We start from the raw sequence: 27449 nt of genomic DNA, 5'->3' as shown, positions 1-27449 counted from the left end.
TGTCGTCAAGATAATAAATCCAGCCTGTGTTCTAGCAGGCTCACAGATCAATATTCTGGCACAAACCACCATTTACAACAATGTTATGTGTGTATATATGAGCGCAGTGATGTAATAGGGAGTTTGGCCCACACAATGTTCCAGTCATTCTATTTAGCCAGTACTCCTCTTTTGCAATGGAGACGTCTCAATTCAAATTGGTGCAAATGAAGACTTTTTTTTTTTTACTATGAAAACATCCAATCAGATTTTGACAACTTACCTCTGTTGTTGCAGTTATTGAAAGTACAAAGGTTGGGATAGTTGAACAACTCAGATTGAGGAGGCGGCCCTGGAAGACATATTGAAATTGCACATAAGACTGTAGACAACACTCCAGAAATGAAGGTCAATGATTTCTTCACATTATGTTCTTTTTTTTGTAGCCAGCGTATTATTATCCATTTATGCTGGTCTACAATTCTAGGCCCACATCCTGCACCTCTCACCCTGGCCTTGACTTCACCAGTTTGTGTATCATCTGCTTTTGTAGTCAGTGTATTGCTGTAGAATACCTATTAATGTAGAATACTGACTGAGCTGATTCTGTAGTGTCCATAGACTTCCATGGAGCTTCCAATATTCAATGAAGGACCCAGCAGAAAGGACTTGGTAAGTAAAAAATGTTAATTCATCCAAACGTTTTATAATTTGGGCTTAATGCTCACCTCCGCCAGCAGAACTACCCGTTTTCCATCTGGCCAGATTACATGATCTACCTGAGATCTGATACGTTCCCAGGTAAGCTCAGGTGTGCGTAGGCTGGTCTGAAAAGAAAGATAAAGAGTAACAATGAGGCAGAAATACGCTTTATGGTATATTATTGCTTTCAATTTTAAGGCACTTTAGTGCTAGAATAAAACTGTCATGTCCCCAAACACTATTAAAGGGGTTGTCCAGGACCTTTATATTGATGGTCTATCATTGGGATAGTCAATCAATATCTGATCAGTGAGGGTGTGACAGCTGGGTCCCTTGCTGATTAGCGGTTCCCGGTAAGTTGTGGAGCTGCACAGCACAGCTCTGTCAACGGGATAGTGACCATAGTCAAGTACTGCAGATCCACCCCCTATTCGAATCAATAGAAGGCAGATGTACAGTACCTTGCGGCAGCCACTATGAAGTTGAAAGAGCTGTTCTGTGCAGCTCCACAGCTCAGCACATCCAGCCGACACCAGGAACAGATGATGTGTTGCACCTCCACCGATGAGATATTGATGACTTATCCTAAGGCTGGGCCATCAATATAAAGTTCCCTGATAATTTTCAGGTTAATTGCGTCACAACGCTCTCCATCCAGCTTACCAAAAGTGCCGCTACTAGGAGAAAATAAACTTTAGGTTTCCTGGGAGCCACTAGCTTTCATTCATAGAGGTGTGATCATAATGGCTACTGTCACCACTCACTACACAGTGAGAGGTGGCTATACGCATGCCTTGGCACATTGATTGACAGCTCATTCTGCAGTGCATCGGTGTAGAGCGAGCTGACAAAGTATCGGGGCGTGCTTACAGCCTCCGCCCACAATGCCACTTGGGGCATCCTTGTATGACTGAAAGTAAGTGGTTTCTAGGGGGAAAGAAAGATCATTTGATCCCAGTAGCCAAGTTTTCAAGGAATTCTGTCATCAGTTTTTCACTATTTAATCTAATTAGCAGCATGTTGTAAAGGCATAGACCCTGATTCCAGCGATGTGTCTCTTACTGGGCTGCTTGCTGTAGTTATGATAACTGCCTGCTGATCAATGACGGAATTTATCATTAGAGGACTAGTAAACCTACTGTCAGGTAGTCCAACCACTCCTACATCACTGATTGGAAGCTTTCTGCTAATGTACAATGTACACAGAAAATTGGCGTGGGCAGGGTTATACAGGGCTCAAAATTCAGAGAACTGCTACTCTGCAGCAGATAAAACAGGGATGTTATCAAAAGCACACCAAGCAGTCACTTTTACCACTAAGTGATACAGTGCTTGAATAAGGGACTCTACCTCTACATCATGGTGCTCGCAGCTTACATAGCAAAAACCTGCTGACAGATTCCCTTTCAGTAAGGCTATGTTCACATTTCCGTTGTTTAGGATCAGTCACAATCCGCTGCTCTGATAAACAACGCAATCTGTTTGGCAGATTCCGTTGTTTCCCATAGACTTGTATGAGCAGCGGATTGTGACTGATGACCCTGCGTTGCATACGCCGTGCGGTGCATCATTCGTTTACTGACTGACCGTCAGGCGGGAGGGATGCAGCATGCAACGTTTTTTGTTGTGGCAAAAAAACGCACCCCGCAGGATTCCGTCAGGAGGCATAATGTAAGTCTATGGTGCAGGATTCCGTTATCCTGCGTCACGCAACGGTTTCCAGTACAGGAATCTGTCACATTTTACTGAGCATGTCCAGCAGAACGTCCGAAATCATGTAAAATCAGTTCCTGGAACGATTGCCCAGTGGCCGGCTTTTCAGACCGATCAGCTGATCGTTCTCTCTGTCAGCGGAATCCGCTTTCTCATGAGAAGAAATTCCATTTCTTGTCACCCGCTGTACAACGCATCAGTCACAAGCGTTAAGCAACGCAGGTGACTGATGCAAAAAAGTGGAAATGTGAACATAGCCTTAGGTGGCCAGACAGCTTTGTAACGCTATTAAGCACATTAACCTTATATCTGCAGATTAATAGCATTTGGAGACATGCAGGTCACCTTTAAACATCATTCAGTCTTCTTTTCTTTGATTCTATGGCTTCACCTACAGTACTTTGTGATAAATGTAATAAGCATATGAGCATTGAATACTCCACACAGTTAGCATTTATTTTGCACTTTCAGACACCTGAGCAACACGTTACTTGGAGATTTTTTTTATTGTCAACCAAATAAAGGGTGAACAATTTTTGGAATATCATATACATAAAACTATCAGGAACTTACATTCAAGCCATTGAAAAAATGAAAGACGCTTAAATAGGGTAATTCATAAAGATGGCTCCATCTACACTCTGATTTGCAGCATATGATTTTTGATAGTTATTCTGTATGTTACCTTACAATATTAATGTAGAATCATTATATTAAAAGACTATTACAATCAATGATAATAATATTGTGCTTACTACATCAATCTCCGTATTGGAGTGTCCCATATTACATACGATACAACCATTCTTCATACGGTCAAGATGCTCCCGCATCACCACGTTTTTGTTACCTAAGGATCAAAGAAACATCACAAGGTTTATTGGAAAATTAATGCTACTATTACCCCTGAAATACTGCGGATTAGAGTTGTCTATATCTTCAGTTTGCATGTCTACTGGTTATGGGATTTCATGGTCTACACCTAAAAACCCCACTTGCCATATACCTGGTTACCTGTACAAGTGATGACCACATCCACTTGTCTTATAACTTCATTGAGTTTCACCACACGAAAACCTTCCATGCTGCATTGGAGAGAAAAGTATTGTGCTGAGACCACAGGCAGGAACAGCCCATGACATAAAAAGGGGTATTAACACTCTACATACACTTCACTTATCGTATAAAGGGGTTGTTCAGTTAGAGAACCTGTTCTGGTAGATCTTATAAGGAAAGAGTTGATAGCGGGAAAACTGATTTCTTGACCAGTTGAGTGCAGTTAGAGAGCATCTCTCACTCTGGAGGACTTGTACTGTCCTGCAACACACAGGCAATCCATGGATTTGAATGTTCACTGTTCTGCTTAAAGGGGTTGTCCACTACTTTTACATTGATGGTCTATTCTTAGGATAGGTCATCAAGGTCTGATCAGCCCGGTGTCTGTCATTCTACACCCTCGATGATCTGCTGTTTTCGGTGCTGGCAGCAGGAAATGCTCCGTTCCAGAGCTACCCCTTCAACTGATAGCGGTCGGGTACTGCACATCCACCACCTATTGATTTGGAGGCAGATGTGCAGTACCCGGCCACGGATGCTATCAGTTGATGGGTATGCTCCAGAACTGAACATCTCTGTCTGACTGCTGCCGCTGGTGGCACTGAAAACAGCTGATTGCCAGGGGTGCATGGTGTATGGTGTCAGACCCCGGCCAGTCAGACATTGATGACCTATCTTAAGGATAGGCCAACAATGTAAAAATAGTGGATAACCTCTTTAGAGAAACCCTCTCATTAAGCTTTTTTTTTTTTTTTACCTAAACCTGTATATATTTGCATGTAGTGTAGTGTGATAAAATACTCACCTCCTCCGGGTTCCAGCACTTTTCTGCTCCTCTTCTCAGTGACATCGCTGCTATTCTGACTCTCCGGTTAACACCACGCTCTGTATGAACTATAAGTGGCTTTTACAATCTATGGAGTATCAGAATGAAGCTCTATAGACTTCTATTGTATAAGAGACTTCCGACTCACACATATAACATTTAGTCGAATAGTCTGAAGAGAGATGACATCACTCAGTAGAGGAGAAGAACGCTGCTGAATAACAGAGAAAGAGGCAAATCAGTTAGCATGATACACACACTGTACTATATACAAATGTGCACAGGTTTAGTGAAAAAAAAAAAAAAATCTTCATGGGAGAGCTTCTTTAATTTTCCCTTGTGGTGGAGCTGTAGGAATCTGAACACTTAAGCCCTGATTCATCTAAGTATTTTCACCAGATTTCTGGCATAAAACACTTTGATAACTTGCAATATTTTTGTGCAACTCGAGCTTTCCAAAATTGTTGTGATTTTTAGCGTTTCACAACAGTTTTGGCCAGCTCCTCCATAATGGGTGCAGCTGGGATAGGGCAAGGTCGGAACGAGGCATGAAGCCACTACTTGTCTAATTCATGATTTTAAGCCAGAAATCTTACTCCAGTCTCTAAGATTTGTGGCTAAGTGCACGCAAGCGCACAGTACTTCAGATGCACCAGATTTATTAAGAGGCATGCCTCTCTAAATGAATCAGGAGCGCCTGACTCTTACACATCCCTTCATGAAGACCAGTCTTGATGAATCGGGGTTTTACTAACAGATTTGTGAACAGATAATGGGGGTCCCAGGGAGGTGGACTTTGTGGTTAGCTAATTGTCAAAGGTCTCTTCTACTAAATAAGGATTGTCAGCAGAAGTCTCCTTTAAGTGCTAATGTGTAGTAAAATGAATGTTTTGATTTCTTTTCTACTCACACTGGACTATCAAAATGGATGCAATCTTAGGTGTGCAATTTTTGCTCTTCACAATTCTGGATTGAGTAGAAGCTTGAAGTAAAATCTATTTCTGGACCCTCTAACTTATTACTTACCAATTCACATACAAGGTATATAAAATTGTATAGGGTGTGAATGCACTATAAAATAGATAAAACCTTGTGTTTTTCAACAGAAGTATCCCTATTCCACTAACAAATCTTGTTTTCTTCAGATGTGGAGAACATTATTGGCACCAATGATGCTTAAAGGGAACCGGTCACCAGTTTTTTACCCTATAAGCTGCGGCAACCACCAGTGGGCTCTTATATACAGCATTCTAACATGCTGTATATAAGAGCCCAGGCCGCTGTGTAGAACATAAAAAACACTTTATAATACTCACCTAAACCGGTCACTGCGGTGGATGTGGCTCAGATGGTCGTCTTCTTCCTCGGTGCCGGCGCCTCCTCTATTGGCCATCTTTCTCCTCCTTCTTCTGGAGCCACGGTGCAAGATGCATCTACGTCATACACCCTTGCCAGTCCTGTACATGCGCACTACAATACTTTCATCTGCTCTGCTCAGGGCAGATCAAAGTGCGCCTGCTCAGGACCTGAATGCCGGAGAGTGTGTATGACCGTCGGACACGTCATGCACCGCAGCTTCAGAAGAATGACAGAGGCGGCGACAAAGATGGCTGAACGAGGCGGTGCCGGCACCGGAGGACGAAGATGCCCATTTGAGCCACATCTAGCACAGCAACCAGTTTAAGTGAGTATTATAAAGTGTTTTTTATGTTGTACACAGCGGCCTGGGCTCTTATATACAGCATGTTCATGTTAGAATGCTGTATATTAGAGCCCACTGATGGTTGCCGCAGCTTATAGGGCAAAAAACTGGTGACAGGTTCCCTTTAATTATAAAAAGCAAAGTTTCTCCAGAAATAAATGGATACATACTAATTATGTGTCATTAGAATATTTTATAGCGTGTCCATTAAAAAGGTTAACAGCATACACACAGCTTTAATGAAGCTTGGTACGGTTTACATTTAAAAAAAATAAGGAACATAGTATAAGACATGGACACGATTATAGAATCCCTTCCATAATACCTGTTTGAACCACGACAGCCTCCAAACATTTTTATACCTGTCTGATCTTCTTGCACCCTCCATTTGGTAGCTTCTTCCACTACAATTGTCCAGGAATATTTGTAAAATTTAGTTTTCTCCAAAGTTGTTCAAGTGGATTGAGATCAGAACTGTAAACCAGTGCAGAGCACCTTTAACTCTCAAATGCTCTGATAATCATCTGATCTCATTATTCTTATAACATATTCAAGGCTAAAAGTCCCATAGGCTGCAAAGCCACCACAGAACACTATGGATCCACCACAGAACACAATGGATCCTTCATCATGTTTCACTATATATAAGATGCAATCTTCTCTATAGGCTTCATTTCATCATCTCTCTAGGAAGATTTTTCCTAGAAAGATTGTCTATAAAAATTTTGGTAGACTTCAGTGGCTCTTTTCATTTCTGTTTTATGCATTGGGGTCCTCCCGGGCCTTTACACATCAATATTTCACTGTGTGCCATATATTACAGGTTGAAACCATCACTCCAGATTCTTCAGCTTAATCTGAAGTTCTTTAGAACTTATATCTGGTTTCATTGCCATTTCTAATCAGCTTCCTTTCATAGGGTCCTCATATCAAATTTCTTCTTTCAGCCATGTCCTGGTAGGCTCTTGACTTTTCCACGAGCAGCAAACATCTTGATAAGAGTTTGTGAGCGGAAGGTAAAACGCAATGTGAAAGGAGCCTTAGATTCTAAGATCTTTGGCGTTAGCCTTGTAGACTACTTGTGCTTGGTAGCATTTTTGGTCTGCTCACATAGCAATCTTGTTTTACGAACAAAGAACAGAGAATGAAACTGGCTTTTTTAAACATCAAAGTCACCATTCATAGTCTTATTAAAGGGGTTGGACACTTTTTTAGCGCAGCTTTTCTCACCAACTACCCAAACATTGCTGCAGATGGAGGAGCATATAAGCAGACGGGTCCATCAGCTTCTTCAAGCAGAAAAGCAGCTATTCCATGTAAGGTGCTTTACAATTGGAGGAGGCTGATTGACTAGTCTGGTTGCGTAATCTTCTATCAGGAGCCATTTGCTGGACAGAAGTGCAGGTCAGTTTGTGAAGAAGGTTGTACTAACAAGAATAAGTAACTGACCTCTTTAAGCTCAAGTGCGCAAAGATAAGTCATGGAAAGGTTTAAATTCTAATTAATCATGCATCAGTCTAATTTTGCCCTTTGTTACAAACTTAACAAAAGGTACCATTGTGTCATGACATGGCCTTCAATTTTGTATCCATTTTTATTGCCAAGTTTATTTATTTACTTTTGTGTCAAATTTATGAAATTTTTATATATCCAAGATGTTTCACTAAACAGTTTATTTCAGAGGAGATATCATATGATGCCAATACTGTTGCCCAACACTGGAACTCAGATCATGACCTGTTGAAAGTACTTCAGAACTGGAATTAAGAAACACGGTCTTAAAAGATAGCTATCACAGACAATATTTTTATCATAAGTACACAACCTGCGCCCATCGATGCCCTTCAGTGTGGCCTTCAACCACCTGGTCACAGATATGCTTGACAGTGTCAGGTGGCTGCTCACAGGAAATTCCCAAGGCAGGAGTTGTTGGTAACACCTTAAGCATCGGTAATCATTAATAGTGCACTGTGTGGACATCTAGGAGTTCCCCTTGCTATATGTGGAGAAGGTAAGCACTTAACTGTTTCAGTGTCTTGCTAAAATGTCTTGATGTCTAAAATGTCTTTCTTGAATGCGAATGGTAGAAAGTGGACCTATTTACTCCTGAAAGGTGGTAGTTCTGTCTAAGTAACTACCACATATTAGACATTTATGGCATATACTATATTTTTAATATGGCATAAACGTCTGAAAAGGTAATACACCCTAATATCCAAGTTTTATTGCAACCTTTGGAGTTGCTTCAATTTGACATATGGCCCTTGAACCAAAAAAGGTTGTGAGCCTTTATTAAATAGAAATGGTACCATGGACAATGTTTATACTATGGGTAGAGAGAAATGTCATTTATATCTGTCAACCTTAAAAATAATAATTTCAAAGAAAGATTAATGAGTTTTGTTAGTAGAAACCCAGCTTAGAGCAACCAAATGACCAAACTTACAGGTGATGTAGATCAATTGTATTAAAATTAAAAAAAATTAAAATGTTTCCAGCTATTTATATTATGAGAGCCCACCACCTCTTACCAAGCTTGCAGAGCACAGATAGGGTCAATCTCTGTGACATGCACAATGGCACCTAGCGCCTTTAGAGCTGCACAACATCCTTTTCCAACCTGTACGGGAAAGACAAATAATAATTGTACAGATGCATGTGTGTACACGTTGTCTATTAGGCAGACAGATAATGACATTTTCTTAGTTGCTTTTTACAGCAAAAGCCATGATCCATAAACAGCTTACAACATAGCAAAGAGATCTCACTGTTGAACGTTAATAGGGGAGAGATACAAAAACATTTCCAAGGCATTAGATATATTATGGAACACCCTGAAGACTGTCATTAAGAAGTAGTTTAAATTTGGCACAACAGTGACATTACCCCTCAAAAGCTGATGAAAAGCCAAGAAAAATGTTTCAAGGCTGCTAAGAAGCCTAAATAACATTAAATTGCAGGAATTTCTGGCAAGTACTGATTATGTACCAAACGTGACAATCTCCCATATTCTTCATGTCTGGCCTGTGGGGTAGGATGGCAAGGTAGACGCCTTTTCTTATAAGAAAATAAATAAATAATATCCATACCCAGCTATGTTTTGCCAGAACCGCCAACAAGTCTTCCAAAGCATGTGGGAAAATGTGTTAAGCTGTGATGAGACCAAGCTTGAAAATTTTGGCCATAATTTTAAAAGGCATGTTTGGTGCAAAGTCAACACAACGCATCACCAAAAGAACACCATACAAACCTTGAATCATAGGTGATACAACATTATGCTTCAGAGCTATTTTTTTGGCAGCTTGAACTGGGACTTTAGTTCCCAAATATCAGTACGTTTGCATCAAAACTTTCAGCCATCTACTAAAAAGGCTGATGATAAAAAGGAATTTCACATTTCAGCACATCAACGATTCTGAGCATATCTCCAAATTAACAAAAGAATGGCTTCGTCAGAAGAGGATCAAAGTTTTGAAATGGCCGAAACCTGAAATCAGTTGAAAATCTGTGGGTGATCTGAAGAGGGCTGTACAAAAAAGATGATCTCGGATTCCGACAAATTTGGAGCACTACTACATGGAAGAGTGGGCAAATACTGACAATTCTAGATGTGTTATACTGACAGACGTCTACCTAAAAAGACTGATTGCAGTCATAAATTCAAAGGTAACTTCAACAAAGTATTAGTTTAAGAGTGCATATTAATACAACTACATTATGTTAGATCTTTATTTTTCCTTTTCCACCAGAAAAGATTTAATTTATTTTTACATATAAATTGTACAGATTATGCTTGACATTAAAGGTGGAAAACAATTTGAAATGACTCTTTTTGGTATGATTTTTTTACATGACAAATTCCTGCCATTTTATCAGTGGTGTATAAACATCTTAGATCTACTATATGTAGCACAAGAATTCAGGAAGTCTATAGAAAGCCACCACTATTCTTTCTGGAAATCACTGCTGGTCTGAGCTCACAACGTCTTCCAATATGACCTTCCTATACCCTTCTATGATACATCAGATCAGTCATAGCTGGATTTTGCATTTAATCACTTTTCCATTTTGACTTTTCTGTGCCTGTGAAGGTCCTTGACCAAGGAGACAAAATCTTTTTAGTTAATAAAGGCTTTGTCCACTTCTCGGACAACCCCTTCTCATTCAGTAGGTTTCCTAAAATAATGACATTATACCCATCTCCTTTGCTAACACATACATCAGGGCTTGTGTGACCTTGTAATGTCCCACGATATCTGCAGTCTCTGTCCCCTCCTTCAGCCTCAGTCCAGACAAATTCATTGTAATAAACTGTCGGCATTGCTCAGCGTATATAACATGATGTCAACTTCTTAGCTGAAGGCAGAATAGGGCCTATGGGTTTAAAACTACAGATTTCTCATTCACTGACAGCAACCATATGTCTGGAAAATAATGACCAATTAAACAACTAATTAGTATATTAAAAAGTTGTAGAACTAGTCTTCGACCAATAATTAAAAGGGTTGTCCAAGACAATTACAAAAAATTCACACATGATGTAACAATACATAGAAAATGATGAAATAACATATACTTACCCTTATACGACTCATATAAAAGGAAATTCTAGCAGCAAGGAGACATCCTTATAAAACATCTAGTTAATTTTATGTACATTAAAATTCTATCACCAACCTACACATTTCAGGCAAATATGTCCTTAGTCATGGCTCTGCTGCTAGATTTTCATTTGCTCATAGGCAAGTTTGGTCTACAGACATTAAGCAGTGAGCTGGCTGCTTGTTTTATTTCCTCTACCCTTTGACTACCAGATGCTACAGCGCCAATCCTCGATGCTCCCTAGTTGATCTCCTGTTCACCTTAGCTGCCGCAGTGACGTCCTGTATACTCCGACGTGACTGCTGCTGTCAGTCATTGGCTTGTGTTGCATACTGTGGAGTCCAGTGACTGACAGTGGACGTCACGTGGGGTATACCAGGGTACCAGGACTGGAAAAAAAAACCAGAACTCCCAAAAAAGTAAAGACAAAAAAAAAAAATCAAAAAAAAAATCAGTTGTTGGGCTGTAATTCTAGGATAATGTAATAAAATAATAAATTTAATTACACATTAAATGAATAGTCAGAATATCTATCTACCGTATATTTTTTTTATAAGACGCACTGGGCTATAGGACGCACCCCAAATTTAAAAATACAAAAGGTTTAAAACAAAAATAAAAAAAAAAAAAAAGGGGGTTTGTCTTAAACTCCGGTGGTGTCTTACCAAAGGGGTGAGAGCGGTAGAGGAGCAGGGTCACAGGAGGCAGGAGTAGGTCGATGCTGCAGGCGCTGCAGTGGGGGCTGTGCTGGATGTGTGGAGCAGGGCGGTGCGGTAGGTGTCACTGGTGCTCTGTTGGCGGTGCAGGCTTCAAAGAAATGTCGACTGAAGTCACAGCGTGTGCAGGTTGAGCTCTCGGCTAAATGACAAGCTGAGATCTCATCTGTGCACACGCCACCTTTGGACCCCATTTTCATTAAAGGCCACTTTACACACTGCGATATCGGTACCGATATCGCTAGCGTGGGTACCCGCCCCCATCGGTTGTGCGACACGGGCAAATCGCTGCCTGTGGTGCACAACATCGCCCAGACCCGTCACACTACTTACCTGCTCTGCGACATCGCTGTGACCGGCGAACCGCCTCTTTTCTAAGGGGGCGGTCCGTGCGGCCGCCCAATCAAAGCGGAGGGGCGGAGATGAGCGGGATGTAACATCCCGCCCACCTCCTTCCTTCCGCATTGCGGGCGGCGGCAGGTAAGGTGAGGTTCCTCACTCCTGCGGCGTCACAAGGAGCGATGTGTGCTGCCGCAGGAGCGACGAACTACATCGTACACGCTGCAGCAGCGATATTTGACAAAGGGACCCCATGTCACCGATGAGTGATTTTGAACGTTTTTGCGACGATTCTAAATCGCTCATAGGTGTCACACACAACGACATCGCTATGTGCGTCACAAATTCCGTGACCCCAACAACATCGCATTAGCAATGTCGTAGCGTGTAAAGCGGCCTTAAGTCCACTGCTCAATCAATGGGACTGAGAGATGAATGGGCCTTAGGTGGCGCGTGCGCAGATTAGATCTTGAGCCGAGCTCCATCTGTGCACGCACCGACTCTGGGCGCCATTATTTGAAGCCTGCACTGCCAACAGAGCATCTTATCCACCTGCCATCCTGCTCCACACAGCCCCCACCGCAGCCCCCACCACAGCACCCAATCTCCACTGTTATGATTCAGCGACCGAGGAGGATCAAAAAATGTGGAATCCCAAATGGTAACAGAGTGGCTGGAACCTTAACGGATTGCAGACCTAATCATGACACAACTAGAAGTAGCCGTGGGATGAGCCTATAATGACCTAGTCGTCTCGACACAGCCGGAGAACTAAATATTCTCACAGATAGAGATATAAGAAAGCTAATCTGCCTCGGAGCAGTCCCCAAAGATAGATAAATAGCCCCCACATGTAAAAACTACGGTGATATAGAAAAACACAATACAAAGCTAGAAAAGACAGATTCAGCAAAGGTGAGGCCCAAACTGTCTTTATAGGAAAGGATAGGAAGGAGCACTGCCTGCAACCGTAAAAAACTGTAATATATACCAGCACTTCTGATATGGAAAAATCCTGAGGTCACACAACCTCTCCCGCACTATATCAGCACTCTGATGTTACTGGGATCCAAAAACACTAATATAGATGAGAGACTGAATTAATACCAAGCATGACAAACACAATACCTTGCAATATCATAGAGCTAAGTATACAAACACTCCCAGCAGGGAATGATCCCATTCCACCAAGAACTCCACACAGACAAAATAGGAATCAAGCATTAGTATCAAAGAAGAAAAAACAACAAGAAAGTGGAAAACAAACAGCAGAGGTACAAAGACCACTTATCTGAGAAAAGTTCTGGTAGTGAGCAGGGCTGGTTACAGAATGTCCTTAACACACAGGAGACCATTGAGCATCGACAAGTAACAAGAGAAAACTACTCAGTTATATAGTCCCAATCTGACCCTGATACCGCTGACCCTGGAAGGCTAGCATAGTGCACCACTGTATACTGCACACTGTATACTGCGCTCTTCTGTATACCGCACTTCCCGCTGTATAATGCGCTCTGCGGTATTCTGTGCTCCTCAGTATACTGTACTCTGCTGTATTCTGTGCTCCGTTGTATACCGCGCCCCCAGCTGTATTCTGCGCTCCTCAGTATACTGTGCCCCACTGGCTGGTAGGAGCGATAACACGAGGTGAGAACACGAGAGCAGATAGGAGCGACGGGGGGAGGGGGAATGGTGGCGGCGCAGAGGGGGGAGTCGCGGCGGCGAGGGGAGAGGCAACGGGGGGGGAGAAGAGGGTAGCAGCGGGGGGGGGGGTAGTGGCAGGGGGGCAGGTGGGAGCAGCGGCCTGGCACCAGTACTCACACATCCCAAGCGGGTGACATGGGGAAAGTGCAGCACACAGCATTCGCTGTCAGGTCCACAAAGATGGCGGTGATCTCCTCCCTCTGCTGTGATCTGGACAGCCCAGGGGTGTGTTCAGCTCACAGCAGAAGCGGTCTTTGTGTTAAGTATAGGGTCGAAGCCCAACAACTGTCTCTTATGCACAGAGAACTGCCATAAATGACGTGAGTAGACCTCGGTGTTCCAGTAAAAATAGAATTAAATAAAAACTAAATAACAGTAAATTTAATTTTGTATTAAAAATAATAGATTCCATAATCACTATTATTAGTACAAAAATAAAAAAACCGCGACATCTTACCTTTAACCACTAAAGTAAGGGTTCTTTACAGTTAGAGCAGTCAGACTGTGGAATGCCCTACCACAAGAGGTAGTAATGGCAGATACTATAACAGCTTTTAAAAAAGGGCTGGATGATAACACAACCTTGTTGGTTATAAGTGACTTAGGGACAAAATCTAGAATTGGTGGAGGAAGGTTGAACTAGATGGACCTAGGTCTTTTTTCAACCTATGTAACTATGTAAGTATAAAATAATCATAGTGGCCTGGAGAAGCATGTTATCAGGTTATATTTATTACACAGAGAAAGCCGATAAAAGTAAATGAAAACACAACTGCAGAATTGGTTATTTTTATCCTCATTTCACTCCCGTTTTTGTAATACATGATATGATTAAGTGAATGGTGGCATGTAAACTACAATTTTCTTCTAGAGGTTTACTACTTGTTTGTCACCACCAAATGGTGGATAATATGGACCCAGACTGTACTCCATATCATGTACAGGGTAGTTATATTGTATATACTGTATTATATATGTAATGAATTATACATCACTCACCTCTCCATACCCACATACAATAACCTGCTTTCCACCAAACATAACATCTGTGCTTCTTTTTAGTCTGTGGACATAAGAGAAATAAATGAAAAGACCAGTAACTAAAATAGAAGTGCAATAAATACAAATGCACATGTAGCATGCTGTACTGATGGATGTAGATTTGTGTACTTGTACACATTTTCCTGTAGTGCCAACCCTCTATTCCTTTGCCCATTTAAATTATTGAGTTAGAATAGTGAACAAAGGAACACAAACATACAGTATATCACAAAAGTAAGTACACCCCTCACATGTTTTTACATATTTTATTAGATCTTTTCATGGGACAACACTGAAGATCTGACACTTTGATACAATGTAAAGGACACAGTGTACAGCTTGTATAACAGTGTAAATTCGATGTGTCCTCTAAATAACCAACACAGACATAAAATGTCTACACCACTGGCAACAAAAGTGAGTACACCCCTAAGTGAAAATGGCCAAATTGTGCCCAGTTAGCAATTTTCCCTCCCCGATGTCATGTGACTCATCAGTGTGTTACATGTTCTCAGGTGTGAATGGGCAGCAGGTGTGTTAAAGTTGGTGTTATCAGTCACACACTCTGATACTGGTCACTGGACATTCACCATAGCACTGTCACAGTGAATGGGGAGAGCACAGAGGATAGGGGCTCCTAGACTGGCCCTCAGGATAGGGGTCCCTAGCTACCCGTTATGTCAGAGTTACCTCTGAAGGTGAGGATATCTGAGCCGCCGCCCTGGCCCTGCTCCTGACCAGCCCTGATCTTATAGCCAACTCCCCCAACCCCAGGGGAGTGTCTGGACAGGAGTGTAATAACACCAGCAGAGATAGACAAACAGGGAATACCAAAACTCTATCTTACGGCACGCTCACACAGAGGTATAATATAATAACAGATAAGGAGGAAAATAAGAGCAGGGAGAAAACAAGACAATGGGTTTCTCCAGAACACCAAGCACAAAGCAACACAATCAACAGCAGGACTGGGACACAACAGCACACAGATCAACACAGCATAAGACTATAGTCAGCGTGGGAACACAGAGTCCACCATCTTAAAAAGGCAGGAAGTAACTGTGATAGATTTCCAGTTCCAACAACATGTGATCCCAGAGGTAACCAGCAGACTAGCAGAGTTTAACACTTGCTAGCCTGACCATTAATGAGCACACAGCTGGTTAATGCCTGAGCTGGACTGTGTAAGGCTATGTGCGCACGTTGCGTTCTATTACGCAGCGTAAATAGTCACTGCATGTGCGTCTCAGAACGCAGCCGAAAAGCTGCAACATGCGCACATTCCTGAAAAATTCAAGCGTTCTGGATGCTTTCTCTGCCATGCGAAAAGCATCCAGAGCGCACATTTTTGACAGTGCGGTCCCACTCGGCTCTGCTGCATCCCCATAGACTTGCAGCAGAGACGACTGGGACCGGAATGTCAAAAAGAGCACATGGCTGGCTGCGGGCGACAGCCGCGCGATCAGAATGAACTCGGGTGAACTTCACCCGACTTCATTGTGATTGTGCGGCTCTGTCCGTGTGCCGCGGCTTGATTTGCGGTCACAGGTGAAAGACTCACCTATGACCGCAAATCTGAGTGACTGCAATGAGCCACGCGATCACGGGTGCCGTCACTCAGGTTACCCGCGGCCAGCTCAAGTCCTCCACCCGAGACCTGTGGCCGCGGGTAACCTGAGAGACTTCCCCGCACACATCCCGACATTACCACCGACATCCCCCCGCACACATCCCGACATCCCCGCACACATCCCGACATCCCCACATTACCGCCGACATCCCCGCACACATCCCGACATCCCCGCACACATCCCGACATCCCCGCACACATCCCCGCACACATCCCGACATTACCGCCGACATCCCCGCACACATCCCGACATTACCGCCGACATCCCCACCTACATCCCCGCACACATCCCGACATTACCGCCGTCATCCCCGCACACATCCCGACATTACCGCAGACATCCCCGCACACATCCCGACATTACCGCCGACATCCCCGCACACATCCCGACATTACCGCCGACATCCCCGCACACATCCCGACATTACCGCCGACATCCCCGCACACATCCTGACATTACCTCCTACATCCCCGCCGACATCCCGACAATACCGCCGACATCCCCGCACACATCCCGACATTCCCGCACACATCCCGACATTCCCGCACGCATCCCGACATTCCCGCACACATCCCGACATTCCCGCACACATCCCGACATTCCCGCACACATCCCGACATTCCCGCACACATCCCGACATTCCCGCACACATCCCGACATTCCCGCACACATCCCCGCACACAACCCGACACTACAGCCCTCATCATCACCGCACACACACCGGCATTACCTCATTGACGTCCCCGCTGACAGCGTGACTCACTTCAGTTTCTGCATGGAGCGGACAGGAGCGGCGGTGTTGTACTGCCGCTCCGGTCAGCTTCATGTAGCAGAGCTGGATGTATCGCGGGACCTCGTGGATTACGCCGGACCTGGAGGTGTGTTTGGGGATTTTAATAAAGTGGTGAAAGAGGGTGGTTTTTATCTTTTATTTCAAATAAAGGATTTTTCGGGTGTTTGTGTTTATTTACTTTCACCAGGTTAATCATTGGGGGTGTCTCATAGACGCCTGCAACGATTAACTAGGACTTAGTGGCAGCTATGGGCTGCTGCCATTAACTCATTACCCAGATTGCCACCGCTCCAGGGCAGTTCTGGATGAGCCGGGTACAGTCCCGGGACTGTCGCATCTAATCCATGTGGCAATTCCGGGCGGCTGCTGGCTGATATTTTTAGGCTGGGGGGCGCCCCATAACGTGGGGCTCCCCATTCTGAGAATACCAGCCTTCAGCCGTGTGGCTTTACCCTGGCTGGTATCAAAATTGGGGGAACCGCACGCTGTTTTTTTTTTTATTATTTATTTATTTTCCTGCACTACATAGACCCGCCCACCGGCGGCTGTGATTGGTTGCAGTGAGACAGCTGTCACTCAGCATGGGGGCGTGTCTGACTGCAACCAATCATAGGCGCCGGTGGGCGGGGGAAGCAGGGATTACGAGATTGAATAATGGGCGGCCGGCATTTTCAAAAGCAGGAGAAGCCGCCACAGTGTGAACGCCATGCAGCTGATCGGTGAGTATGAGAGAGGGGGGAGAGGGATAGACCGACAGAGAGAGAGAGAGAGACCGACCGACAGGGAGACACAGAGACCGACAGACAGAGAGAGAGACCAACATTACAACCAATACGCACAAAAGAAGTGACATGTCACTTCTTAGAACGCGTGCTTCGGGCAGCAGCCGAAGCGCTGCGCTCTAATACGCCACGTGCGTACGGCTCCTGCATAATCTTCAGAGATTATGCTGGGGACACAGGATGCATGCAGTTACGCTGCGGTGCAGATCGCAGCGTATCTGCATGTAAATATGCAACGTGCGCACATAGCCTAACTCAGAAACATCAAAGAAACCATAATGTGGAGTGGCAAAATCTGTAGGAAGGAAAGGAAATTCTGGCGCTGCGGAGTGTATCAGCCATCACTCAGGATGAATTTCCAACTTGTTTATTGCTATTCATTAAAAAGTGAAGCATGTACAATATCTCCATACAAACACTTCCAGCATGTAGAAAAAATGTTGACAGTGTCAACATTTTTTCTACATGCTGGAAGTTTTTGTATGGAGATATTGTACATGCTTCACTTTTTAATGAATAGCAATAAACAAGTTGGAAATTTATCCTGAGTGATGGCTGATACACTCCGCAGCGCCAGAATTTCCTTTCCTTCCTATGATTGCTACAGGTGACGGTACCTGCCTTTCCGAGCAGCAGGAGGACTCAGTATACATTCAAAAGGGGTGAGCTGAACTTTGATTGTTCTTTTGTCAAAATCTGTAGTGTGCACAGCGTCTGATGCCGCAAGGACACTTGTCGAGTTTTCAGAAAAACTCTGTGTGTCAGGCACCTCATGGCAAATAATTCTATGAGGATCTGAAAAAAAGAATTGCTGCTATACATAAGGATGACCTAGGCTATAAGAAGATAGCCAACGCCATGAAACTGAGCTGCAGCATGGTGGCCAAGACCATACAGTGGTTTGATAAGACAGATTCCACTCAGAACAGGCCTCACCATGGTCAACCAAAGAAGTTGAGTGCACATGTTCAGCGTCATATCTAGAGGTTGTCTTTTTAAAATAGACGTATGAGTCCTTCCAGCATTGCTGTGGAGGTTACAGGGGTGGGGGTTCAGCCTGTCAGTGCTCAGACTATACACTGCACACTGCATGAAATTAGTCTGCATAGCTTTTGTCACAGAAGGAAGCCTCTTCTAAAGATTATGTACAAGAAAGCTGCAAACAGTTTGCTGAAGACTAGAAGACTAAGGACATGGATTACTGGAATCATGTCCTGTGGTCTGATCAGAAAAAGATAAACTTATTTGATTCAAATGTGTCAAGCTAATGTGGCGGCAGCCATGTGAGAAGTACAAAAACAAGTGTATCTTACCTAGTCAAGAATGCAGGTGGAAGTGTCATGGTTTGGCGCTGCATGAGTGCTGCCGGATGTAGGGAGCTACAGTTCATTGAGGGAACCATAAATGCCAACATGTACTGTGACAAACTGAAGCACACCATGATCCTCTCCCTTCAGAAACTGGTCCAAAGGACCAACATGATAACGACTCCAAATATCTCCAAGGCCTCCACTGCCTTGATATACAACTGAGGCTAAAGGTGCTGGACTGGACAAGCATGTCTCTAGACCTAAAGACTATTGCACATCTAGGTGGAGGAGTGCAAGGTCTCTAACATCCACCAGGTCCATGATGTCATTATGGAGGAGTGGAAGAGGATTCCAGTGGCTCTTGTAAAGCTCTTGTGAACTTCATGCCTAAGAGAGTTAAGACAGTGAATGAAAATAATGGTGGCCACACAATTGACACTTTGGCAAAAGTTGACCATTTTCACTTACCAGTGTACTCACTTGTGTTGCCAGCGGTTTAGACATTAATGGCTGTGTGTTGAGTTAGAGGGCACACCAAATTTACACTGTTATACAAGCTGTACACTGACTACTTTACATTGCATCAGTGTCAGATCTTCAGTGTTGTCCCAAGAAAACATGTAATAAAATATTTACAAAAAGCGAGGGGTGTACTCACTTTTGTGATATACTGTATAACTGTAGAGAAAGACATGGACCATACATCCAAAAATTATACATTGATCTAATCGCTAGGCAAAAATTTACAAGACTCAACATGAGGTTCTTAGCTAACATTCTGATCAGACTGTATTTAGCCCACTGAAATTTCAAAGAGAACTTCTCAGTTGAACCCTAACCTAAAAGGTTTGGCGCCATTCACTATCCACTGCCACAGTGCACCAGCAGGAGGAGCGACCGGGTGCCCAAGAGAACCCATACTGCAAGGTAAAGTCCCCATAGGGCGAGGGCACACTGACCCAGAGGCACAGAATCATTAACCGCCACACAAAACCAACACCAAGTGAAGGGAACTTAAAAGATGAACCTTCCATAGGTTCTCAAACTGTTAGCTGAGAGCAGAAAATATGTGGAACCCCTCTTGGAGTCTCCTGCTAATTAAAAACACTTAGTTCATATTGGAGGAATGTTGGTCCACTGCCATAGTAGCAGTGGTTGGTGCATGGCGCCGCAGCTTTAATGCTACGGACTGCATAGAGTGACTGCAGACTTATATTAGATTGGACAAACCCTTTAAACTAAGAACCTCTTGTTTAGTTTAGTAAATTTTTGCATAGCCTCCATCTCTACAGCTATAGCAAATTTAAAATGTATTTCAATGGTCTTTTGTGGACAAAAATGGGAAACAGACACATATTTCCTTTATTTCCCCATCAGTATCGCCTGAGATCACCCAAAAAAAACAAAGAAAATATGAAAATAATATAAAAAATTATGCCCCCTGTATCACTAGAAATAGATGCAAAAAATATTTAAATATACAAACGAGAATTCTTTTCATAGCTCTTTCAACAGTATGTACATAAAAAAAAAAAGTGCGGGAAGATGGCCTGGTGTTGTCCTGGTTAATGGCTCTGTTCATGCACTTCGGTCCAATGCTGGATCACAATGCACGGACTGGCCATGGTTCTCCTATCTCGAGCAGGAAAGCTTCATATATTTCTATGAAAGTGTCACGCTCAGGTCTGGAGACTCGCGGCCAGTCCATGAATTGCTATCCGACATCGGACCGAAGTGCACGGATGTGTGATATAGCCCAAAGGAGAACAATCACTTTCCCCATGACACCCAGTGAGCTAGCCTCTACACTACAATGATGAGGGTCATAACTATACAGCTTTATTTCTTGTGTTACTACTTTTCAATGTTTAACTATCAGGAAAAAAGGGGTTTTAATCTGTGCTGCCAAGAATATCGAAAGGAATTCCAGAGACCTGGATGTAAGAATACAATATGTCAACACGTTTCAATGCATAACAAAACTTCTTTCTGAAGAAAAACCACTTGTGCGCCTCTTGATGATTCCGTGACTTTTGTACTCATCAAGACTGCTATAGTGCCAGCATGCGCTACGCCATTCTTCACAAATCTTCTCCAAAAGTTCTAAAAAGGGAAGCAGCACCAGCACAACAGGGGGACCACAGAAAAAAGGCATTGTCAATATTTGTATCCACTTCTGGGGTATTCTAGGTCCTTCTACATATGAGTACACTAACCCCTCAAGTATGAAAATGTGGACAATCTTCAAAGAGCAGTTTCTTTAGGTGCACAATATAGTACTACTTGACAGTTACTGGGATTACCAGCATGTACCATCACAAATTTCTTACCCGTCCAGTATCGACTCACGACAACAGTACAAATTGTCGAATTTCTGTTTAGTGACAGAATCATTCACGTTCATGGCAGGAATACAAAGCTTACCAGCCTTGGATAGCTGGTACAGGCTGTAAAAATATATAAGGTATATTGGAATATAGTTCTAAAGTATATAACATTTTCTGGTTCATTTTATTTAAGAGATACAGATATAGCAATATATAAAATAATACCATTTCACAAGCAGGGAAATCATCTTGGAAATTAAAGGGGTTGTTTACTTTGGACAATCACTTTTTAGTAGAAAGAAGGGAATTTTGTTTACTTACCGTAAATTCCTTTTCTTCTAGCTCCAATTGGGAGACCCAGACAGTGGGTGTATAGCTACTGCCTCTGGAGGCCGCACAAAGAACTACACTTAAAAGTGTAAGGCCCCTCCCCTTCTGGCTATACACCCTCCCGTAGGAGTACGGATTCCTCAGTTTTAGTACCAAAGCAAGAAGGAGGAAAGCCAATAACAGTTTCAAAAACAAATTCAATCCGATAACGAGATCGGAGAACTTAAGAAACAACATGAACAACATGTGCACCCGAAAAACGAAACCCTAAGAACAAATAGGGCGGGTGCTGGGTCTCCCAATTGGAGCTAGAAGAAAAGGAATTTACGGTAAGTAAACAAAATTCCCTTCTTCTTTTTCGCTCCTAATTGGGAGACCCAGACAGTGGGACGTCCAAAAGCAGTCCCTGGGTGGGTAAAAAGATACCACATGAACGGGCTGTCAGACAGCCTCTTCCTACAGGTGGGCCACCGCCGCCTGAAGGACCTGTCTACCTAGGCTGGCATCTGCCGAAGCGTAGGTATGCACTTGATAGTGTTTGGTAAACGTGTGCAGACTCGACCAGGTAGCCGCCTGGCACATTTGCTGAGCCGTAGCCTGATGCCGCAATGCCCAGGACGCACCCACGGCTCTGGTAGAATGGGCCTTCAGTCCAGATGGAATCGGAAGCCCAGCAGAACGGTATGTGTGAAGAATTGGTTCCTTGATCCACCGCGCCAGGGTGGATTTGGAAGCTTGCGATCCCTTATGCTGACCAGCGACTAGGACAAAGAGCGCATCAGAACGGCGTAGGGACGCCGTGCGAGAAATGTAAATCCTGAGTGCTCTCACCAGGTCCAACAGATGTAAACCCTTTTCAAATTGGTGAACTGGATGCGGACACAAAGATGGCAAAGTGATATCCTGATTGAGATGAAAGGAAGAAACCACCTTGGGAGAAAACTCTGGAATTGGACGCAGTACTACCTTGTCTTGGTGAAACACCAGGAAGGGAGATTTGCAAGATAACGCCGCTAGCTCGGACACTCTTCGAAGAGACGTGACCGCCACAAGAAAAACTACCTTTTGTGAAAGCCGAGAAAGGGAAACCTCTTTCAAAGGCTCGAAAGGCGGCTTCTGGAGAGCAATGAGAACCTTGTTCAGATCCCAGGGTTCCAATGGCCGTCTGTAAGGAGGAACGATATGACAAACTCCTTGGAGAAACGTGCGTACTTTAGAAAGCCGTGCCAAGCGCTTCTGAAAGAATACGGATAGCGCGGAGACTTGACCCTTAAGAGAGCTAAGCGACAAACCTTTTTCCAACCCAGACTGCAGGAAGGAAAGAAAAATTGGCAATGCAAATGGCCAGGGAGAAAACCCTTGAGCCAAGCACCACGCTAAGAATATCTTCCACGTCCTGTGATAGATCTTAGCTGAGGATGGTTTTCTAGCCTGTCTCATTGTGGCAACAACTTCATGAGATAAACCTGAGGCCGCTAGGATCCAGGACTCAATGGCCACACAGTCAGGTTCAGGGCCGCAGAATTCAGATGGAAAAACGGCCCTTGAGACAGCAAATCTGGACGGTCTGGTAGTGTCCACGGTTGGCCTACCGTGAGATGCCACAGATCCGGGTACCACGACCTTCTTGGCCAATCTGGAGCGACGAGTATGGCTCGATGGCAGTCGGACCTGATTTTCCGGAGAACTCTGGGTAACAATGCTAGAGGTGGGAACACATAGGGGAGTCGGAATTGCGACCAATCCTGAACCAAGGCGTCTGCCGCCAGTGCTCGGTGATCGTGAGACCGTGCCATGAAAACTGGGACCTTGTTGTTGTGCCGTGACGCCATCAGATCGACGTCCGGCGTCCCCCAGCGGCAACAGATCTGCTGAAACACGTCCGGGTGAAGGGACCATTCTCCTGCGTCCATGCCCTGGCGACTGAGAAAGTCTGCTTCCCAGTTTTCCACGCCTGGGATGTGAACTGCGGATATGGTGGACGCTCTGCTTTCCACCCACGTCAAAATCCGCTGGACTTCTTGAAAAGCTTGGCGACTGCGTGTTCCCCCTTGGTGGTTGATGTACGCCACCGCCGTGGAATTGTCCGACTGAATCCGAATCTGCTTGCCTTCCCGCCATTGTTGGAAGGCTCGCAGGGCAAGATAGATTGCTCTGATTTCCAGAACATTGATCTGCAGGGTGGACTCTTCCTGAGTCCACGTCCCCTGAGCCCTGTGGTGGAGAAACACCGCTCCCCACCCTGATAGGCTCGCATCCGTCGTGACCACTGCCCAGGACGGGGGAAGGAACGACTTTCCCTGTGACAATGAGGTGGGAGAAGCCACCAACGCAGAGAGTCCTTGGCAGTCTGAGAGAGGGAGACAGTCCTGTCGAGGGACGTCGATTTCCCATCCCATTGGCGTAGAATGTCCCATTGTAGAGGGCGCAGATGAAATTGCGCGAACGGGACTGCCTCCATTGCTGCTACCATCTTTCCTAGGAAATGCATGAGGCGCCTCAGTGAGTGCGACTGGCTCTGAAGGAGAGATTGCACTCCAGTCCGTAGCGAGCACTGCTTGTCCAGTGGAAGCTTCACTATCGCTGAGAGAGTATGAAACTCCATGCCAAGATAAGTCAGAGATTGGGTCGGGGTTAGATGAGACTTTGGAAAGTTGATAATCCACCCGAAACTCTGGAGAGTGTCTAGTGCCACCTTCAGACTGTGCTGGCATGCCTCTTGAGAGGGTGCCTTTATAAGCAGGTCGTCTAGATACGGGATGACCGAGTGACCCTGCGAGTGCAGAACAGCTACTACTGCTGCCATGACTTTGGTGAAGACCCGGGGGGCTGTTGCCAGACCGAAAGGTAACGCTACGAACTGCAGGTGTTCGTCGTGTATGACGAAGCGTAGGAAACGCTGATGCTCTGGTGCAATCGGCACGTGGAGATACGCATCTTTGATATCTATTGATGCTAGAAAATCTCCTTGAGACATTGAGGCTATGACGGAGCGTAGGGATTCCATCCGGAACCTCCTGACTTTTACGTGTCTGTTGAGCAACTTTAGATCCAGGACGGGTCGATACGATCCGTCCTTTTTTGGGACCACAAACAGATTGGAGTAAAAACCGTGACCTTGTTCCTGAAGAGGGACGGAGGTCACCACTCCTTCCGCCTTTAGAGCGGCCACCGCCTGCAACAGAGCATCGGCTCGGTCTGGTGGTGGAGAAGTTCTGAAGAAACGAGTTGGCGGACGAGAACTGAACTCTATCCTGTACCCGTGAGACAGAATATCCCTCACCCAACGGTCTTTGACGCGTGACAGCCAAATGTCGCCAAAGTGGGAAAGCCTCCCACCGACCGCGGGTGTGGGAATCGGAGACTGCAAGTCAGGAGGACGCCGTCTTGGCAACGGTTCCTCCGGCTGTCCTTTTTGAGCGTGACTGAGACCTCCAAGAATCTGAGCGTCTCTGGTCTTTTTGAGTCTTTTTTGACGAGGCGAACTGGGACCTGCCCGGTCCTCGAAAGGACCGATAACCAGACTGACCCTTCCTCTGTTGGGGTTTGTTTTGTCTGTGTTGCGGTAAGGATGAGTCCTTACCCTTGGAGTGTTTGATGATTTCATCCAAACGCTCTCCAAACAATCGGTCACGAGAAAAAGGCAAATTGGTTAAGCACTTCTTGGAATGAGAATCTGCTTTCCAATGTCTCAACCACAGGGCCCTACGCAAAACAACGGAGTTGGCTGACGCCACTGCCGTGCGGCTTGTAGCGTCAAGAACAGCATTAATCGCGTACGACGCGAATGCCGCCATTTGCGAGGTCAATGGTGCTACCTGCGGGGCAAATGCACGTGTGACTGAGTCGACTTGCGCAAGCCCGGCTGAGATAGCTTGGAGTGCCCATACGGCCGCAAAAGATGGCGCTAATGACGCTCCAATCGCTTCATAGATGGATTTCAGCCAGAGCTCCATCTGCCTGTCAGTGGCATCTTTAAGTGCCGCTCCATCTTCAACTGCAACCAAGGATCTAGCTGCAAGCCTGGAAATTGGAGGATCCACTTTTGGACACTGGGTCCAACCCTTGACCACCTCAGGGGGAAAAGGATAGCGTGTATCTTTAAGCCGTTTAGAAAAACGCCTTTCAGGATAAGCGTGGGGTTTCTGGATTGCGTCTCTAAAGTCAGCGTGGTCCAGAAAAGTGCTTAATGTACGCTTAGGGTATCTGAAATGGATTCTCTCGTGCTGCGAAGCTGACTCCTCTACAAGAGCTGGTGGGGAAATATTTAACATCTTATTGATGTTAAATATAAGATCATTAACTATGGCGTCACCATCTGGTGTATCTAGATTGAGAGCGGTCCCAGGATCAGAATCTTGATCAGTTACGTCCGCCTCATCACCCATAGATTCATCTCGCTGGGATCCTGACCATTGCGATGAATGTGAAGGCCCGTCATAGCGAGCCCGCTTAGGCTGCCCGGGGCCATCGTCCGAGTCAGAGTCTTCACCCTGAGGTGTATGTGCCCGTCCCGGAGCTTGGAGGTAACTCAGCTGAGGGGGACCAGGGGGCAATGATTGCACAGTGTCCGTGGCCTGAAGTACAGGCCTAGCTCGCAATGTGTCAAGAATTTGTGACATAGTGAGAGACATTCTGTCAGCAAAAGCTGCAAACTCAGTTCCTGTCACCTGGACAGCATTCACAGGTGGTACACCCTGGGTCACGTCCAGCAGAGGTCCCGACTGTGCAAGCGCCGCAGGGGCCGAGCACTGCACACAATGGGGGTCCGTGGAGCCTGCCGGTAGAAAAGTCCCACATGCGGTGCAGGAAGCATATAATGTCTGTGCCTTGGCACCCTTGCGTTTTACGGACGACATGCTGCTGGCTCTCTGCAATGTGAGAGAGTCTATAGCCAAAGGGCGACCAGCGCTATGCAATACAAAGTATTTGTAGAAACAAAATACTAAGAATACTACTGGCACAAGAGGGGGTGAGCCCTGAGGGCTGCTTACCGCCCGCTGAATAGCGGGTAAGAGGCGCAGAATTCCTTGTCTGGGTCTCCCCGGCTCCCCTCTGCAGCTCAGCGTGTCAGCAGGAATGGCTGCCGGCGTCTGTGGAGAGGGGCGGTCCGTGGGAGTTCCTAAACAAAAGTGCGGGAAACAGTGTCCCCTCTGTGCCGATTGTGAGGGCTGGAGTATGTAAAAACGACTCCAGCCCTCGGCGCTGATGCACTGACCAGCGTCCCGCCCCTCTCCTGACTGGCAGGTGTGGGGGCGGGAACGAACGGAAGCAGGCCGCAAAAGCCGGGGACTCGAGTTATCAGCGCGGCCGCCGTAAAAGCGCGGCCCGCGCTGAAGTCCCCGGCGCACCACAAGTGCCAGCCGCGCCGCAGTCCCAGCGGCCGGCGCGACCGATTCCCAGAAGTGTGCCTGCTTCAGCGAAGCTGAATGAGGCCATGGCACAAGCGCCGCAGCGCTGATGTCCCCGGCGCACTACAACACCCAGCATGCTGCGGTGTGAGCGCCAAATGCACGGGGACACAGAGTACCTTGAGGAAGCAGGGCCATGTCCCTGATGTACTCCGCTCCATCCAGCATCTTCTCCAGGGGCTGTAGATGGAGCACGGTCTCAGTGCCTGGAGACCAGTAAATCCCACTTCACCCAGAGCCCTGTAAAAAGGGATGGGGAAGGAATCAGCATGTGGGCTCCTGCCGTCGTACCCGCAATGGGTACCTCAACCTTACAAACACCTCCGACATACAGTGGGGTGAGAAGGGAGCATGCTGGGAGCCCTGTATGGGCCCTCTTTTCTTCCATCCGACATAGTCAGCAGCTGCTGCTGACTAAAAACAATGGAGCTATGCGTGCGTGTCTGACCTCCTGCGCACAAAGCTAAAAACTGGGGAATCCGTAC

General features: G+C 45.4%; 1 protein-coding gene across 3 annotated transcripts in view; it reads right to left on the bottom strand.

The window, feature by feature from the left end:
- AHCYL1 (adenosylhomocysteinase like 1) overlaps window positions 1-27449 on the bottom strand; it is a 78140-nt gene that overhangs the window by 13788 nt on the left and 36903 nt on the right. For all 3 annotated transcript variants that reach the window (XM_075335747.1, XM_075335745.1, XM_075335746.1), the window contains exons 8-14: window positions 21227-21343; window positions 14339-14402; window positions 8510-8598; window positions 3409-3479; window positions 3150-3244; window positions 708-806; window positions 263-331 (exon numbers count right to left, since the gene is read on the bottom strand). In XM_075335747.1, coding sequence (XP_075191862.1) covers window positions 263-331; window positions 708-806; window positions 3150-3244; window positions 3409-3479; window positions 8510-8598; window positions 14339-14402; window positions 21227-21343 — 604 coding nt within the window. The remainder of the gene's footprint in view (window positions 1-262; window positions 332-707; window positions 807-3149; window positions 3245-3408; window positions 3480-8509; window positions 8599-14338; window positions 14403-21226; window positions 21344-27449) is intronic.

Source organism: Anomaloglossus baeobatrachus, chromosome 2, assembly GCF_048569485.1.
Source record: "Anomaloglossus baeobatrachus isolate aAnoBae1 chromosome 2, aAnoBae1.hap1, whole genome shotgun sequence".
NCBI lineage: Eukaryota > Metazoa > Chordata > Amphibia > Anura > Aromobatidae > Anomaloglossus > Anomaloglossus baeobatrachus.
Note: the sequence above shows the minus strand (reverse complement) of the source record. Positions and strands in the feature narration are given on the sequence as shown.